The 18343-nt window shown below is 43.8% G+C and overlaps 1 protein-coding gene and 1 long non-coding RNA gene across 2 annotated transcripts in view; one reads left to right on the forward strand and one right to left on the reverse strand.

Moving 5' to 3' along the window:
• The window catches only part of GRAP2 (GRB2 related adaptor protein 2), a 366164-nt gene that overhangs the window by 302029 nt on the left and 45792 nt on the right, over window positions 1-18343 (forward strand). Inside the window, exon 4 of the mRNA XM_033929515.1 lies at window positions 758-877. Coding sequence (XP_033785406.1) covers window positions 758-877 — 120 coding nt within the window. The remainder of the gene's footprint in view (window positions 1-757; window positions 878-18343) is intronic.
• Window positions 1133-8934, reverse strand: LOC117353519. Its single transcript, XR_004537965.1, has 3 exons — window positions 8853-8934; window positions 8315-8316; window positions 1133-1237 (listed from the first exon to the last, which is right to left on the reverse strand). It is a non-coding gene; the product is annotated as an uncharacterized LOC117353519 (long non-coding RNA).

Here is an 18343-nt window from a genome sequence, read left to right on the forward strand (position 1 = left end):
TGTGTTCTGAGAACTCTACTGCAGAGCTCTAAATAAATGGCAAAATAAATTGATTATTGTACCTTCTAGTGCAAAAATTTGATCATGGCATTCTTATACAGTAAGGCACACTGATCATGACACTCATTAGTTTATATACAAGTGAGTCGTAATGTTTCACTGCCTAACAAAAGAGAGTCCTGTTGATATTGGGACTTAGAAAAAAAATCTCTTCAGGGGCAGAAGACCTGTTATTTTGGGTGTGCTACACACACTTTATTCTGCATCTTACCTCCTCTTCTTCTGCCCCTGGATCTGGAATTTTCTGCCACTCTCTCCTGTCCATAGCCCAGCAACTATCCCTCCCGGTGTACCTCGGCTCCTGGGCAGCAGTACGGCAGTGATGTGCATCCACTACTTGCGCTAGCCCCGCAAGCTTTCCTCTGCCACTTCTTGCCAGAAAATAAACAGGAAGTGACATCAGCAAGGGCAGAGGGAAGTCTGTGGGGTCAGTGTAGGCAACTGTTGATTGTCGCTGCTCCCGTCTGAAAGGGTGATGAGATACACTGGGAAGAAGGAGGTTTAGAGAGAGGGTGAAGTTGCTGGGCTGGGTCCAGTGAGCAGAGCAAATGCTTGATCCAGTTGTGAGAAAAAGGGGAGAAAGGCGGCCAATGTTGACTTGTCTTAGGTGGGCCTGTACCCACCCAGGCCCACCTGTAGCTACGCCACTAGTGCTCTCTGTTGTTTAATAATCCCCTTGTTCTCTTTCTTGTGACAGCTGGTATCATGAAGGTGTCTCACGACATGAAGCAGAAGCTATCCTCATGAGCAAAGAAACAGGTTCCTTCATCATCCGGACCAGTCAGAACTCCCTGGGAGAATTCTCCATTTCTGTCAGGTACAGTTGCACCCAGGGGATCCCTCTTGGTCAGCATCCCTCCTCATCTGCTCTGGATCAAAGCACTGGACTAGATATGAGTGCATGTTCCCATACCAAAACCTACCCTTACATATAATACAATACAATGTACAGTACAAGGTCTAGAATAAAGTTCAACCACTGATTAGAGAGCCACCAGGAGGGGATTTGGGACTGGTAAAATATGGTTTATGGTTTATTATTTATAGTCCGCCTTTAGCAAGGCAGATTACATAAGAACATAAGAAATGCCCTCACCGAATCAGACCTTTGGTCCATCCAGTCCGGTGACCCGCACACGCGGAGGCCAATCTAGGTGTTCCTTGATGGAGACCTAGGCTCAACACAAATAAACTGGCATTAAATCTCAATAAAACGAAATCAATGCTCTTTTCTTGGAAAAGAGATACAATACTACGCTCTCCAATTTCCATCAATAACACCGAATTAGAACTGGTTACCACTATAAAAATTTTAGGCGTTTTGATCGATGACAAACTTACATATCATGACTATATTAGCAATATTGTTAAAACATGTTTTTATAAATTACGTTTAATTCGCTCACTCGCCAAATTCCTACAGCCTGAATCTATTAATATTCTAATTCAGTGTTCTTCAACCTTTTTACACCCGTGGACCGACAGAAAAAAAAGAATTATTTTGTGGACCGGCAAACTACTAGGACTAAAATTTAAAAACCCCGTTTCCGCCCCATCTCCGCGAGTCGGTCCCCACAAATCATCTGATCCCATCCACACAAGCCTCAGTTATGATTTTATATTGAATGTATTTTATTAAAGTATAAAAAGAAACAATATTCTGTACAATTGTCATTTTACAAATACAAATATTTCAGAGCAGGATCAACAAAACCCCTGTCTCCCCTCCCCTTCACATATATCCCCTCTACTATCAAGAAAACTGAACAAGCCAAATTATTACAGAATGCTACATAGAAATATCATGCTAACAGAATACTGCAGTCACACATGACAGGAATAGTTTTAGGGGAGTGCAACTAGGGCAACTGCCCCCTGGTCAGAGAGCGCCCTAAGCCAGCTGGAAGCTAAAGAAGCACTGCCTGGGCTTTGCAGTCCCCAGTTATGTCTAACACCAGCTCTAGCAGGATATATATTTCAAATCTGATATATTCTAATCACAAAATAGAAATAAAATTATTTTTTTCTACCTTTTGTCGTCTCTAGTTTCTGCTTTCAATCTTCTTTTCACTCTCTTCCTTCCAGTGTCTGCCCTCTCTGTCTCTTCAATCCAGCATCTGCCCCTTCCATCCACTGTCTGTCCTCTCCCCCTTCCATATGGTATCTGTCTTCTTTCTATGCCCCTCTCCCCTTTCCATCCAGCTTGTGCCCCCTCTCTCCTTTTTACATGATTCATTCCAGTTAACACTGCTCTCTTCATTTTTATCTCTCCTACACCAGATCTATCATCGTTGTCCCTCTCTGCTTATTTTTCTGCTGACCCCTTCCTATTATCAATCTCTCTACTTTCTCATGCCTGTGTCTCCCCTTCCCCTAATCTATCTGCCAGCTGTTTCCTTCCTTTTTTCATTCTCCCTTCCCTCCTCCTCCTGTCCAGCAGTAATTCTCTTCCCTCCCCTCCCTGCAGCATCTCTTCTTCTCCCTCTCCAGTAGCAGCTGTCCCTTTTTTTCCTTGCCCAGCAGCTTCCCAGATTCCTTTCCCTCCTCCCCTCCCAGAAGCATCTCTCCTTCTCCCTCTCCAGTAGCATTTGTCCCTTTTTTTCCTTGCCCAGCAGCTTCCCAGATTCCTTTCCCTCCTCCCCTCCCAGAAGCATTTCTCCTTCTCCCTCTCCAGTAGCAGCTGTCCCTTTTTTCCCTTGCCCAGCAGCTTCCCAGATTCATTTCCCTCCTCTCCTCCCAGCAGCATCTCTCCTTCTCCCTCTCCAGTAGCAGCTGTCCCTTTTTCCCCTGCCCAGCAGCTTCCCAGACCAATGTTCCCTCTAAGGATTGATGAGGTGTGTGCAAAAAAAAATATGCATGAGCGACAAGTTACATATTCCACAAATTTATGAGCAGGCACGGAGGACGCATTTTTAAACAAATGTAGTTTATCCTTGTACTCCTTATGTATTTTTAATCATCTATGGATATGTTTGAAAATATTTGATATTGCATTTAAATCAAAATCTCAATAAACTTGAAACTTGAAACGAGTGCCCATGAGATTGTGGGAGGATTAAATACTCAAAACTTAGAAGAATAACAATTTACTTAAAGTTTTTGCTTCGCCAGCTTTCTGGTATCTTTACATAATGCAGTGGCGTACCTAGCATATGTAACACCCGGGGCCCATCATTTTTTGGCACCCCCCCATCTGTCCGAAAAACATGATTTTTACTAACAAGCCACACGTCACACATGAGTATCTAAGAAAAGGCAGCATCTTACATATTGCAGTGAACAGTACATCAATACACCCATTGTAAAACTAAACAAGCCAGACCAGCACAGATCAATCCTACACCGTCAATCCTAACAGAAAACTGTCTTTCGAACACACCTTCGCCTATTATGGAATATGTAATCACAAACTAACCCCTCCCTCTTTTACAAAACTGTAGTGTGGATTTTAGCTACGGAGGTAACAGCTCTGATGCTCATAGAATTCTGAGCATCAGAGTTGCTACCACCACGGCTGGTGCTAAAAAACGCTTCACAGTTTTGTAAAAGGGGGGATAAAATAAAAATACATAGACAAAGGTTAAATTGAACCAGCAAGAAGCTGGACTCTACATACAATGCTTCACAGAAACAGTGACACATGTCTCCTAAAGCAATAAATAAATCGAAATTTTTTCTACCTTTGTCTTCTGTGGTTTCTGCTTTCCTCATCTTCTTGTAACTCTCTTCCTTCCATCCACTGTCTGCCATCTCTCTTCCCCTATATGGCATCTTCTCTCCTTCTAAGCCCCTTCCAGAAACTGTATGCCTCCCCCTTTCATCTCTCCTTTCACCCCCATTGGTCTGGCATCTCTCTCCTCTCCTTCCCTCTCCCACACCTCTCCTCTGCAATCCCTTTCCCTTTTCAATTTATTTTCTGCATCTGTCTAGATTATGTTCTTACTACCCTCTCATCAATGTCCTTTTTTACTGTCTACCTAAAGCTTGCCACCTCTTTCCCTCACCCCAGTGTTTCCCTAACTCAATCCTTTTCTCCCCATCATGTGCCCTCCTTTTATTTATCCCCTCCTTCCATCATGTACCCTCTTTCTCCAACCCTTCCATCTAGTACCTTCTCCTCTCTCTGTCCACTTCCATCCAGCATCTGCTCCCCTCTTTCTCTCCTCCCATTTCCTTCTGGCATTTGCTCCCTTATCTCTCCCATCTGCACTTCCATCCAGCATAGGCTCCCCACTACCATCCAATGTCTGCCCTTTCTCCCTCCATCCACCCCTCTTCAATCAGCATCTTCCCCCTTTCTTTCCCTCCAATATCCTTCCCCCTTATGTCTCTCCCCTTTCTCTGTACATCAATTCCATCAGCACCACCCTTCCATACCACCCTGCCCCTTTTCTTTCCCTCCACCACTCTTCCATTCCAGCAGTCCTGCTCCTTTCTCTCCCTTCATGCAGCAAGGTCCCGCGATGATTGTAGCTGCCTGCTGCCAATCCACCCCACTCCGACGTACTTGCTCTAGAGCAGACTCAGCAGCCGCATGCTGGAAGGGCCCGCGATGACTTGTCTGCTGGCTCTGCTCTGGAAGAAGTAAGTTACATTGGAGGGGGTGGACCCGGCAGACGCAGGGAGTTGCGGCAATGTCCCGCAATGACTGCGTCTGCCGGGTCCACCCCCTCCGACGTAACTTACTTCTTCCAGAGCAGAGCCAGCAGACGAGTCATCGCGGGACCTTCCTGCACCTCAGTGCGGATGCTGACTCTGCTGAAGAGAAAGTAAGTCAGTGGTAACGTGACCATTTATTTTTTTCATCAAAAGGGGACATCTATTAATTGACTGTGTATCCTTTCTTTCTTTCTGCACTCAGGCCCAACAATTGTCCCATTCTATTCCCTCCCTCCTTCCTTCCCATGTCCTTAGTGCCCCCAGTGCCTCCTTCCCGTGTCCATAGTGCCCCCAGTGCCTCCTTCCTGTGTCCTTTGTGCCCCCAGTGCCTCCTTCTTATGTCCCCCCACTGTCTTCCAGATTTTGCCCACCCCCAAAGCCAGCTCTGCCACCTCTCCATTTTTTTCTCTGTCACCACCCCATCCCCTATGCTCTGGCATCTCTCTCTTCTCCTTTCTTTTCTTTGCACCCCATAGTCTGGTATCTTCCCTTCCCTGATTCTCTGGCATCTATCTCCTTTCCTTTTCTTCCATCTTTCGCTCCCCCTCCATGCTCTCACATCTCCCCCTTCCTTTTCCCTTAGTCTGGCATACCTTCCTCCTTCCCTCCAAGCCCTGGCATCTCCTTTCATTCCCTCCCTCATCTTCCTTCTCCCTCCAGCTGGGTACCGCAACACTCTCCCCTGCAGCTCTGGACTTCCCCACACCTGCTCTCCCAAAATTGCCATGCTTCGGTTCCTCTTTTTCCTTCCTCCCTCCCCCCGCGGGACCCTGCGTCACCATCAGCTCTTACTCCCTCTAACGCCGGCCCTGCAGCTCCGGACTCCCCCCCCCCGGATCGCTATTATTTTAAATGTTATAGCGGCGGCGCTGTATCCATCAGTGGAGACGTCTAACCTCGGCCTGCCCCGGAACTCTTACTGCAGCAGCCGCCCGTCTAGGCAGGAACAGGAAGTCACTGTTGCAGTAAGAGTTCCGGGGCAGGCCGAGGTTAGACGTCTCCACTGATGGATACAGCGCCGCCGCCATAACATTTAAAATAATAGCGATCCGAAGGGGGGGGCAGGTGTGGGGAAGTGTGGGGCAGGTGTGGGGAAGTCCGGAGCTGCAGGGCTGGCGTTACACCAATGAGAACAAGGGGCGGACCGCCCCCCACTTAATACGCCACTGATTACGGGGATCATGAAAGGAGCCGCCGCTGCTGCATCTTAGGTGATCAGGGCAGACCTCCACCGCCGCCGCTTCCTCTCACCTCCGCTCGAGTGAGCGACACCAGAAGAAGCATGAGCGACGCCAATGAAAATAGTGAGCGATCGCTCATGCGCTCACCTTAGAGGGAACACTCTGATAATGGTTTTCTCCCCTCCCAGCAGCTCTTCTTACTTCCCAGCGCAGCGATTCACGAAGGCAGCCTCGGGTCCTTTGTTGGGTCGCGCCGCCTCTGAGGAAAGAGGAAGTTGCATCATCAGAGGCAGCCGCGACTCAGCAAAAGCCCCGAGGCTGCCTTCGTGAATCGCTGCTGGGAAGTAAAGGAGAGCTGCAGAGAGGGGAGAAAGCCACTGTCGGAGGCTCCCCAAGATCTCTCCGGCCCAGCGCACGCTTCACATGTTGATCTTGCCGGCCCTGCGCGGACCGGCAGGAAGTTGAAGTGAGTCAATCTTGCCGGCCCTGCGCGGACCGGCAAAAATTTCCTGCGGACCGACACCGGTCCGCGGACCGGCGGTTGAAGAACTGTGTTCTAATTCACTCCTTAATAATATCCAGAATAGACTACTGTAACTCTCTCCTTCTTAACATTACTCAAAAAGAAAAAAGAAGGCTGCAATTGATACAAAATACTGCCGTGAAATTGATCTACAATGCAAAAAAATATGATCATGTTACCCCCCTGTTGATTAAATCCCATTGGCTTCCGGTAAGCCATCGTATTACTTTTAAATTACTGCTTTTAGTTTTTAAAGCCTTAAGTTTTAACGAACCCCAATTTATCAACAGGTGGCTAATCCCCTATAGCACGACACGGTCTCTCCGCTCGACCTCTTATAATCTTCTCTCCGTTCCCTCAATGAAAGTTATAGGAATCAGACGGCACGACGTGTTTTCAGTTATGGCCCCACATTCATGGAATCTCTTACCCCAATATATTAGAGAATTAAAAGATTTAACCTTATTTAAAAAAACTCTAAAAACATTTCTTTTTAAAGATGCTTATGATGGGAGAACAAACTAAGATGGCGACAGAGCAGGACGCGTTTTTGTGAGCTCCTGATTTGGCGAGTGTATTCTTTACTTACTACGTTTTTTCTTCACTCTTTTTTTCAATGCCAAAAAGAAGGGGAAGGCAGAGGATTAACCCTCTACCTCTGTCTGTAACATCCACACCGCGACAGACTGTAATGACTTCATTTACAGTCCCCTCGGCGACGGGCTTATCTGCTGCAGAGCCGCAGGAAAGGCTCAGCCTAGACAGCGTTTTTTCGCTGAGCCCAGCTGGACCTGACCCTCCCCCAGTGCCTGGAAACGTGGCTGCGTCAATCTACCGATCAGAGGGCTCCCTGGGAATAGAAGGGAGGGAGGATTTGCTGCAGCTAGCAGGTTTGGAGGCGATTTCTTCAACAATTCCAACTTTGTTGAAGTCGACTGAGTGAGGAGCACCAAATGAGAGCGGTGGTGAGTCGGGAGGAGACATAAGCCGCAATGGAGTTCAGCGGCTGGAGCAAGACCTGTCTCAACTGACCCAACTCAAGCCGCTTCTCAGACCATCGGTGGTAACCATGGACTCTCTTTGGACAGCAATTGAAAATCTTCATTTGGTATGTAGCAACGTTATTTCTCTAACTCTTGGGCTCCCACTGAAAATTAATCAATTGGAATCTCAGGTTCAACAGCAAAACCAGAAAATTGGGGAGATTGAACAAACTATGCTGGAAGTCAAGACTTTTAATAAACAACAAGTTACAGATAAAACTTTTTATCTACGGAAAATTGAAAATCTTGAAAATCAATATAGGAGCCTGAATTTAAGGCTACTGAATTTTCCTATACCAAAACTTATGACTATAAGAGAGATCTTTAAAAATTTTTTGACTTCCATATTGAAAATTCCAGAGTCTAATATCCCTCCTATACAAAAACTTTATTTCCTTAAAAGAACTATGATGGAAAAGAAAGAAGAGGAAGAACAAGCACAGTTAGAAATCTCTGAGCTACTGGAATCATCTGAAATTGAAATTCTGGGTCGTGCTACTTTGATAGTATCCTTTGTTTTTCTTCAAGATAAGGACATGATTTTGAAATTATACTTTAATTTAAAGCAGATTTTCTATTTGGGTGGAAAAATTTATATTTTTCCTGATGTTTCACGATGGACTCAGATTCGAAGGAAGGAATTTATTCAATATAGATCTAAGGTTACTTCTTTGGGAGCTTCCTTTCAGTTGAGGTTTCCCTGTAAATGTCTTATAAATTACCAACAAAATAAGTATATTTTCTTTGAACCAGAACAGCTGCATTTTTTCTTAGAAGGGAAAGGGATTTTCGATGCTCCTTGGGAAGTACAGGATCACTCATGTCTGTTAATATTAGCCGAGGTTAACTGCTCTATTCTTTAAACATTTGTATTTGTTCCCCTTTTTCCTGGAAGGGATTATTTACTTACTTTGTTCTCCCAGTTGTGGACTATATATTAAGTTTGTGAAAAGTTTGTGTTTCAATTATATTGATGATGTTTTTTCTAATTTTCTTCTCAAAGTTAATTCTTTGTCTGTAATTAATTGATAATAAATAAAAATTTAAAAAAAAAAAAGATGCTTATGATTCCTAGTATATTAATTATCGATTTTTATTTAAGCAGCTAAAATTACCCTCCTTTTTTGTTTTTCCCTTTTATGTTTTTTCTTCTCTCCTAACCAAACATTGTAACTTTTTCCCCACTTACCCTCACAATTCTTGTAAGTTTTAACCCATAAAAAAATTATTTTATATGTATGTATTTTGTATGTTAAGTTTTAACTCATAACAAAAGTTATTTTATATGTTAACACTAATATTTTATTTGTATATTTTATTATGTTGTACATCGCCTAGCATTTTAAATAAGCGATTCATTAAGAACAAATAAACTTGAACTTGAACTTCCCTTATGATGACCATATTTAGCCGTATCCCTCAATGTAATTTGCAAGGAGGTGCGCATCCAACTTGCACTTGAATCCCATAATGGATGTTTCCATCACAACCTCCTCCGGGAGAGCATTCCAAACGTCCACCACTCGCTGTGTGAAACAGAACTTCCTGACATTCGTCCTGAGCCTGTCGCCCCTCAATTTCAGCCCATGCCCTCTTGTCCAAGTTTCATTTGACAATGTGAATAACGATGCTTCTTGCTCTATTTTGTCGAGTCCTTTTAGTATTTTGAAAGTTTCTATCATATCCCCTCGCAGTCTTCTCTTCTCAAGGGTGAACAAGCTCAGTTTTCCGAGGCGTTCTTTGTAGCTCAAATTTCCTATACCTTTTACTAGCTTCGTGGCTCGCCTCTGCACCCTCTCCAGCAGGGTTATATCCTTCTTTAGGTGTAAAAATCATAAATCATTTCTCATAGTACAAAGGCATTGGTAACCATATTTCATCTTACAGAACAAAAGGCGCGTCAGCAATTTCTTGAACGTATGTAAGTCTCTCTGCTGTCTAATATAAGCTGAAAGTTTATTCCACTCAACAGGGCACATGAAAACATGCCCAGTCTTATTAATTCTAGGCGTAGTTCTTTTCATGTTGGCATCATCATGGTGTCAAACAGAGCGTAGTGCATGGGGAGGCAAATAAGAAATTACATACTCTGTTAAACATTTTGGAGCTAGTTGATGCATAGTCGACTAGTAACAATAATCTATATTTCAAGCTGTACTCCATCTTCATCCAATAAAGTATAACATAATGTGCTTAGTTATTCGAAACAATGCACGAATTATAGAATTCCGAGGGCCAGATTCTCAAAATTTTAACGCAGTTGCTAAACTGGTTTCCGACGGTTTAGCCTGCACGCATTTTAGCGGTGGACTATCAAAACGGCTTATCTTTGTCTTTAGCAAGCTTTCTAGCAGTCTCCAACTGAAATGCAAACGGGCTCTTCAACATTAAAATGAGCACTCTAGTGCAGTGGCGTACCTAGCATATGTGACACCCAGGGCCCATCATTTTTTGACACACACATACACACCCCCTCCCATCTATATGAAAAATATGATTTTTAGTAACAATCCACATATCGCACAAGAGTGTACCTAGGAAAAGGCAGCATCTTAAACACTGCAGTGAGCACTAGAACACCAACACATACATTGTAAAACTAAACAAGCCAGATCCCGCAGTCAATTGATCCTGCAGTCAATGCCAACTGAAAACTATGTCCTTCACATACACACAGAACAGAGATACACCCTCGCCCAATATGGAATAATCACAAACTAAAAATAGAAATATGTAGACAAAAGTTAAACTGAACCGCCAACAAACCAGACTCTGCATACAATGCAACACCACAAAAACAGTGGCACATGTCCCCTAATACTGTACAAAATATAAAGACAGTAGATGTAAATTTGAAAAAACTGATACATAACAATCACCACTTTACAAATTAACAAATAAAAATATAATTGGCGAAACAGGAGCTGTTGGGCTATTTGGATATCTGCACGCTTAAAAAAGCTAAGTGAAACATTTCTGCCTCATATATATCCTATATAATAAAACGCTAGCCGTGCATGCGCACTCCTACTTTCGTGTTCTGTGTTCCCTGTTCCATGTTCTGTAGGTCCGTGGCCAAGCAGGAGTGCGCATGCGCAAGTCCCCAGCTCCTACCTACATTCGCAGCACTGGCCGCCATTGCTGGACTCCCTGCTCTTCGGTAACTCAGTTCTCCCGACGTCTTGCCGCCCCTCCCCCTTCCCGTGGTCCCGACTCCAAACCTGCCTACTCCAGCAGCCTGCAGTACTCTGCACACGCTGCTTCGGGCCCTTCTACTGCCCTGATTTACTCTGGCATGTCTCTGATGACATCATAAGAGACGCGGCAGAGTAAATCAGGGCAGTAGAAGACCCCGAAGCAGTGTGCAGAGTGTTGCAGGCTGAAGTCGGCAGGTTTGTCGGAACCGCGGGAAGGAAAGGGAAGGGGGGGGTGGCAACGGACTAAAGAAGCTGGCTAGACCGTGAGAAGGGAAAGGGGGGGAAGGGAAAACGCTGCTGCTGCACAGGGAAGTGGTATGGAGGGAGGGAAATGGAGAGGGAGGGAATGCTGCTGTGGCTGCACAGGGAAGTGGGGGGGAGGGGGAGAGAAATGCTGCTGCATAGGAGGCAGGGAGAGAGACAGACAGATAGAAAGAAAGACAGACAGCGGGAGGAAGGGAGACAGAAAGAAAAGAAGAAAGACACAGGGGCAGGGAGAGACAGAAAGACAGACAGACAAAGGGGGCCAGGGAGAGAGACAGACAGAAAGAAAGAAAGATAGCAGGAGGGAGAGAGAGAGACAGAAATAAAGAAAGACAGACAGACATATATTCTAGCACCCGTTAATGTAACGGGCTTAATGACTAGTATATATATATATATATATATATACACAATCCATACTTATTAACAGGCAGTTACTAAGTATGGATTGTAGGGAAGCGGAGGAATAATGGGTTGATGATTAAACACTTGCAACCCGACAAGCTTAGAATAAAGAGAAAAATTCTTAAATCCAAGTGGGTTTCTGAGACCCTTACTTCCTTGTTCACTCTTGATACCTCATAGTGAGATTACATTTTCGTTTGAGTTGTGCTCTGAAGATCTCACTGCTCCATCTTTTACCAATTCCTGGTAGTAATTTTCATTCTTCACAATGTTCCCACCAATACTACGCAGATTCCTCCACTCAGAGATCATATCAGGGTTCCAGAGAGATTTGGCAGTTTCAGACATCAACAATCCTAAGAATCTTGTGTCAACCCTGCCTTCAAGAAGTCGCAATGGTGCCAAGACAACAGCTGTGTCCCTGCACATTGGCGGGAGGTTGTTGGTGTTCTGGAGGGCATGGGAGAAAATTTCCTCAGACCTCTGAGTTCTAGATCTTATTTGGGAGGGTCACAAGATCGAGTTCTGTCACCCACCCCCCAAATCTGTTTATGGATTCTCCAGCCGGATGACCGGACATGGAGATCAGGGTCCAAGTGACAGTGTAAAGGCTGCCAGACATTCACACCATAAAAACAGTCCTCAACAAAGAATCGGGCTCTGGCAGATACTCCATATACTTCATAGTGCCTAAAAAGGTACCAAAAACTGGAAACCAATTCTGGACCTCAAGTCTTTAAATGCAGCCCTCAAAGTACCATGCTTCAACATAGAGATAGTCCAGTCAGTAACTGCGGCGGTGGAACTGGATAATTCCTATCCTCCCTAGATTTGATGAAGACATACCTTCATATTCCCATTTTCCCAGCCCACGTGAAATATCTGAAATTCCATGTCCTGCAAAGGCAATTTCAGTTTGTGGCCCTACCCTTCAGGTTGGCAAAGCTCCACACACCTTCACCAAAGTGATTGTGGTGGTTGCAGCTCACTTCCGCATGGAATGGCTATTGAGCACTCAACCTTAGTACACAAAGGATATTTGGAGGTATTTGTTTCTACTCTGCTACATGCTAAAAAGCCTTTGACTGTTGCAGCCTATGCTAAAGCTTAGAGGGCTTTTCAGCTATTGTGCGCAAAGGATAACGTGGAGACCTTCAAGGCTTCAATTCCAGTGATTCTTGCAGTTCTCCAGCCTGGACTAGAGAAAGGCCTGATGATAGCATCTTTCAAAATACAAGTGGCAGACCTCTCAAGTGGGAAAGGTCTCCCTGGCATCTCATCCAGATGTGACTAGATTTTTAAAGGGGGCACTCAGATTGCAGCATATGTTACGCCAGCTCTTCCTAAGATGGAATCTTAACATCATACTGAAAGGACTTTGTAAACCCCCCTACAAGCCCCTTCAAGTGGTTTCCCTTCTGGATCTCACTGTGAAGACAGTGTTTCTGGTGGCCATAGTCTCAGCAAGAAGGATCTCAGAATTGCAGGCACTATCATGCAGAGAATCATACTTCAAGATCACAGGGGCAGGAATTGTCCTCCACACAGTACCTTCCTTTCTACCGAAGGTTGTGTCGGCTTTTCACGTCAACCAAGAGGTTCATCTACCTACGTTTCAGTTGATGAGTTTACTCAAGCAGGATAAAATATTACAGAGACTGGACATATGGAGAGTTTACTTGACTATTTGGAATGAACCAATGACTTTCGTCTTATTCTAACCAGCCAATTATGAAGAGGCAGCCCAGCTTCCAAGGCATCTATTGCCAGATAGATTTGTATGGCAATCTTGTCAACAGCCGATTCTTCATCTGGCCTGCCTTCCAGCCCTCTTAAGGGCTCAGCAGACCAGACCTTTTCCTGCCGCAGCACAGTGAAGGGGAAGGGAGATCGAGTCGTCCCCCTTCACTGCACCGGAGGACACAACGCGGTCGGCGGTTAGCCCTGCCCCCAACAGCCGATTCTTCATCTGGCCTGCTTTCCAGCCCTCTTAAGGGCTCAGCAGACCAGACCTTTTCCTGCCGCAGCACAGTGAAGGGGAAGGGAGATCGAGTCATCCCCCTTCACTGCACAGGAGTACACAACACGGTCGGCGGTTAGCCCTGCCCCCAACAGCCGGTTCTCCAGGCCTATCACCTCCTATACCAACAACCCACCAAGGACCGACACCAAGTTCAATGTCTCTAATTCGTTAGGGCCACGTACTATATTCCTTGACTCTCACTTGTGGCCACCCTGATCAGAGCACTATCTTTTAAAGTTCATAGATTTATACTTGTTATCTGCCCATGACTCTTATCTCATACCTGTTCATAGACTTTTATTACATACCTATTCTTAGCCTATACCACTTCTGCTTTTAGATCCATATTGCACACCTGCTCATGACTTACACCTACTCAAGACTTACACCTCGTATTGCCTAGACCTATATTCCGTCTTATAGATCTGTTCATAGTCTTTTATATCATACCTGCTCATAGTCTTATTTTGAACATCTGTTCATAGACCTATATTCAGTACCAGCTCTCAAGCCCTCAGATCCTTTCCTCCCATCTGCCCATGAGTATTTCATATTTGCCCACCTCCCCTTAAGCGTCTGTCTCCCCTCCTCCCCTGTTTCTCCAGTCTGCCCTCCCTCCCCTCTCCCTGTCAAGCCTCCCTTCGCCACCCTACCTGTTACCCCAACATGTCTAGGCCCACTTAAAAGCTCATTGCCTTTCTCCTCCTCTACTTGCTTAGCACAAGAGGCTGGATTACAAAAGCTTTAGCCTTCGAACCTATACCAACCTACATTGCATGAACTAGAATCCCAGGACCTGATAAATTCCTCCGATCCCACCGGTTCGTTCATGACATCACAGAAACAGGTCCTTTCCCCATCCCTGTGATCAACACTACCCGCCACCCACCCAGACCAACACACAATAGAAAATGATCCCTAAAAAATTTACAACGCACGGAACCTTCGCCCCTCCCAGAACAATCCATTCTTCCTGGCGCCTACCTGAACATTCGCTCGGTTAGAAATAAAGCCCAACTCTTCAAAGATTGGCTGGAAGAAACCCATCTAGACATTGTACTTCTAACCGAAACATGGCTCATTTCCGACCAGAATGCCATCATAGCGGATATTCTCCCACCACATTACAAAATCATCCCCCTCTCAAGAAACTCTAAAAGGGGAGGTGGCCTGGCCATCATTCTCTGTGACCACTTTCACTTCCAAATCCTAGATTTCAAATTAACCAATGACCTGGAAATCCTCACCTGCAAAATCTCCAAAACTAACTACATTGATAACCTTATCATCACACTATTCTACATTCCACCTAATAAATGGAATCTAGCAAAAGAAGACTACTACGAATTCCTTCTCACGAACTCAGCAGCCGGCACCCACTACAAATTTTTAATAAACTTGAAACTTGAATTATAGTTTCAAGTTTCTATTTTCAAAATTCTTTGAGCTGCTTTTCCACAGTTTCCCTGACCTGGTCCCTTGTGCATAACCATGCTTGGAATGAGGTCATATGTTACATCACACATTGGAACTAGTTGACTGTGATGTCACTAGCAATGCAGTGCTAGAACAAGAGCCAGGCACAAAGATTGTGATGCTCTTCTGAGCAGAGCTGCTTTCAAAGATTCATGGAACTTTTAGGGGAGAGGCTTTAAATAACACAGTTTTGAAGCTTTATATGAGCATTGTAGTTTGTAGTACTTAAGACAATCAGAACAGCAAGTACCAGATGTTGATGAAAATCCAGAAGGGGTTTTGCTGTCTTTTTGCACTGGTCACATTTTTTTCGTACTAGATGTGTCTGAGCATCTCAGAACTCTATAATTCTTGCCTTTCCTTCATGGTGCTGAGATTTCAAAACCTGCTCTGATGGTGCCATCTGCTGGGCATTGGTAGAATAGCAGCTCTCCTAAAAAAACAAATCTTGCTTCTGAAGCAGAGTAGGCCTGGGCATGCCCTAGAGCAGTGTTTTTCAACCGCTGTTCCACGGCACACTAGTGTGCCATGAGATGTTGCCTGGTGTGCCACAGGGCCGCCATCAGGGCAGTACTACCAGTCCTGCATTCAGGGGCCCGGAGCTGACAGGGGGCCCGAGGCAGGGGCGCCAGTAGCTCGCCAAGGCAAAGTGAGTCGATCACCCAGGACTCACTTTGTCTTGGCGATCTAATCTATCGAGCCGATAAGTCTTCTTCTCCCCGACGTCAATTCTGCAGTCGGAGAGGAAGTTCGGGCCAGCCAATCGCTGCCTGGCTGGGCGGAACTTCCTCTCCGATTGCAGAATTGACGTCAGGGAGAGCATGCGTCGGCGTCGGCTTTGGGGCCTGTTATCCATTGGTGGGTCCTGTTCCCCGATGGCAGCGGCAGTGGCAGTGGCTTGGGGAATGGCAGGGAGAAAGAAAGAAAGGGGGCAGGCAGGGAAACAGAAGGAAAGAAGAGAAACAGAAAAAAAGAAAGAAAGGTCAGGGAGAGAGGAAGAAAAAGTTGGGGGAGGGAATGAGGTGTGGAGGAGAGAAAGCATACAGGCTGATAGAAGGGAAGAAAGATTGGATGCACAGTCAGAAGAAGAAAGTGCAACCAGAAATCACCAGACAAGGTAGGAAAAATGATTTTATTTTAAATTTAGCAAAGTGGAGGCAGTATTACCACAGTTTTCAAAGGAATTTGCCCAAATAACTTAATAGTTAACTGGGTAAATTCCCAGAGATGAAAACTTCCCTTCACTTACTATGCACAGTTCTGAATTTATATCTGCTGTCTATATTTTACAATATGGTCACCTTTTACTAAACCGCAATAGTGGTTTTTAGCGCAGGGAGCCTATGAGCGTCAAGAGCAGCGCTGGGCATTCAGCGCAGCTCCCTGTGCTAAAAACTGCTATTGTGGTTTAATAAAAAGGATGGAGGGTATATTTGTCTATTTTTGTATGCTATAAAAACCAAATACAGAGAGAGACTGAGAGCTGTTGACGAAGAGCTACATGTGTGTCTTTCTTCGATTCCAGCCAGAATATCAGCTTTGTGTTCAGCCAAACAGGCCCAGGTTTCGCACTGAATAAAGTATTTTATAATTTTTCACTATTCTGTTTACTTAATATTTCATAATAAAGTAATTATAAAATACTTTATATGTGTTTATTTGATTCCTATTCAAGAGAATTACTTTATATATAGTCAATATAGGCACAGAGTTAAATTTTTTAACATTTTCTAATGGTGGTGTGCCTCGTGATTTTTTTCATGAAACAAGTGTGCCTTTGCCCAAAAAAGGTTGAAAAACACTGCCCTAGAGAGCTGAGGGATGGAAGTAGATAGTGAACATATAACTTGACTTTTCCAATATTTCTGAAGCTTATATGGTTAGAACTGAGCAATTTAAATCAAGAAGGAGCTTGATACTACCCATATAACTATCCTGTCATAACTTAATTGATTCCGCAAAACATTCATTGTTTTAGTAATTTTTGACAGAGGAGACAGAGACTGTGTCTGAATTCAAGAAAGCATGGGATAGGCACGTAGGATCTCTTAAAGAGAAGAGATAATGGTTACTGTAGATGGGCAGACTGGTTGGGCCATTTGGCCTTTATCTGCCATCATGTTTCTATGTTCTATGTTTTTATGACTGATTCTGTAGGCAAAGGTCATTATTCTGTTGCAGATATGTTGTATTTGACTCTTAATTGTTCATAATATGTGATGCTATTTATTTTTTATTTATTTTTTATTTCTATTATTCAACAAAATTTTACAAGAATACATCTTTTTACATTAAATACAGGAAAGAAAAAACAATACAGAAGTATTACAAATTCATACTTATAAAAATAATTTTTCCTTTCTTAGACCACCATAATAGGGGAATGGTCAATCGGAACTTTTTGAGAGAAATTTAACGAGGAACTTAATTAAACGATTAGGCTTTATGTTCTAAACACCAGCTATTAATTTCTATTTTCCCTCAGTCCTTGATGATTTTCTTTACATCCAAGAATTCCTTCAGGTGATTAGGAGAAAAAAATGTATATTTAACTCCCAAATATCTAACTAAGCATTTACAGGGGTATGCTAACAAGAAAGTTGCTCCCAATTTTATAATATCTTGACGCATAGAAAGAAATTCTTTCCTCCGTTCTTGTGTTGTCTTTGCGACATCAGGATATATCCAAACTTTTTGCTCCCCAAATAATTTCTGTGAGTTTTTAAAGAATAGTTTCATAATCATGTTCACGTCTTGCTCAAAAACGAATGATACTAAGAGTGTAGCTCTAACAGTATCAGTAGTAATTGTTTGTTCAAGAAGAGCATGTGATGCTATTTATTACAAGTATTTTGTATATGAGATTTTTTTGTACACCACTTAATATTTTGTTGTCAGTAGCAGAATATCAAAATAATAAATCCAATCCAATCCAAAATAAGGGTGGCCAAAATATTTTCTGAAAAGTAGTGATATTTAGCCATTATTTGGATAAGTTGTCATATGGGGGCCAGATATTCAAAAGTCCTTGTCTAATAGCAACCACCAAACAGATGCATGCTCTATCCACCAATATTCAGCAGAATTTTCTAAATAGTACACTGAAAATTCAGATAGTACAAGGCGGAGTGTGAATGTTCCTACAGATAGCCAGTGATATGCATTCACTATTTATGTAGCAACCTAATTTAAACCGTTTAACAGCCGAAAACCACCACTATCCATACAGTCAACAGCAGTCACCGCTGCTTGCTATCTGAATAATGGCACCAAATATATTTATTTATATAATTTGCTTCCTGCTTATTTCCTAAGTGATTTCAGTGCATAGTGATCAAGGACTCTAAGGGCTATTTTACTAAACCGCGAAAGGGGTTCTTACAGCAGGCTGGTGAGGTAAATGCTCAGACTTCGTTCGATTCTTTTGAGAGTCGGAGCATTTATCTCACCGACCCACGGTAAGAAGCTCTTCTGTAGTTTAGTAAATCCCAGCATGTTTTTCCCTATCTGTC

Source organism: Geotrypetes seraphini, chromosome 2, assembly GCF_902459505.1.
Source record: "Geotrypetes seraphini chromosome 2, aGeoSer1.1, whole genome shotgun sequence".
Classification (NCBI taxonomy): Eukaryota; Metazoa; Chordata; class Amphibia; order Gymnophiona; family Dermophiidae; genus Geotrypetes; species Geotrypetes seraphini.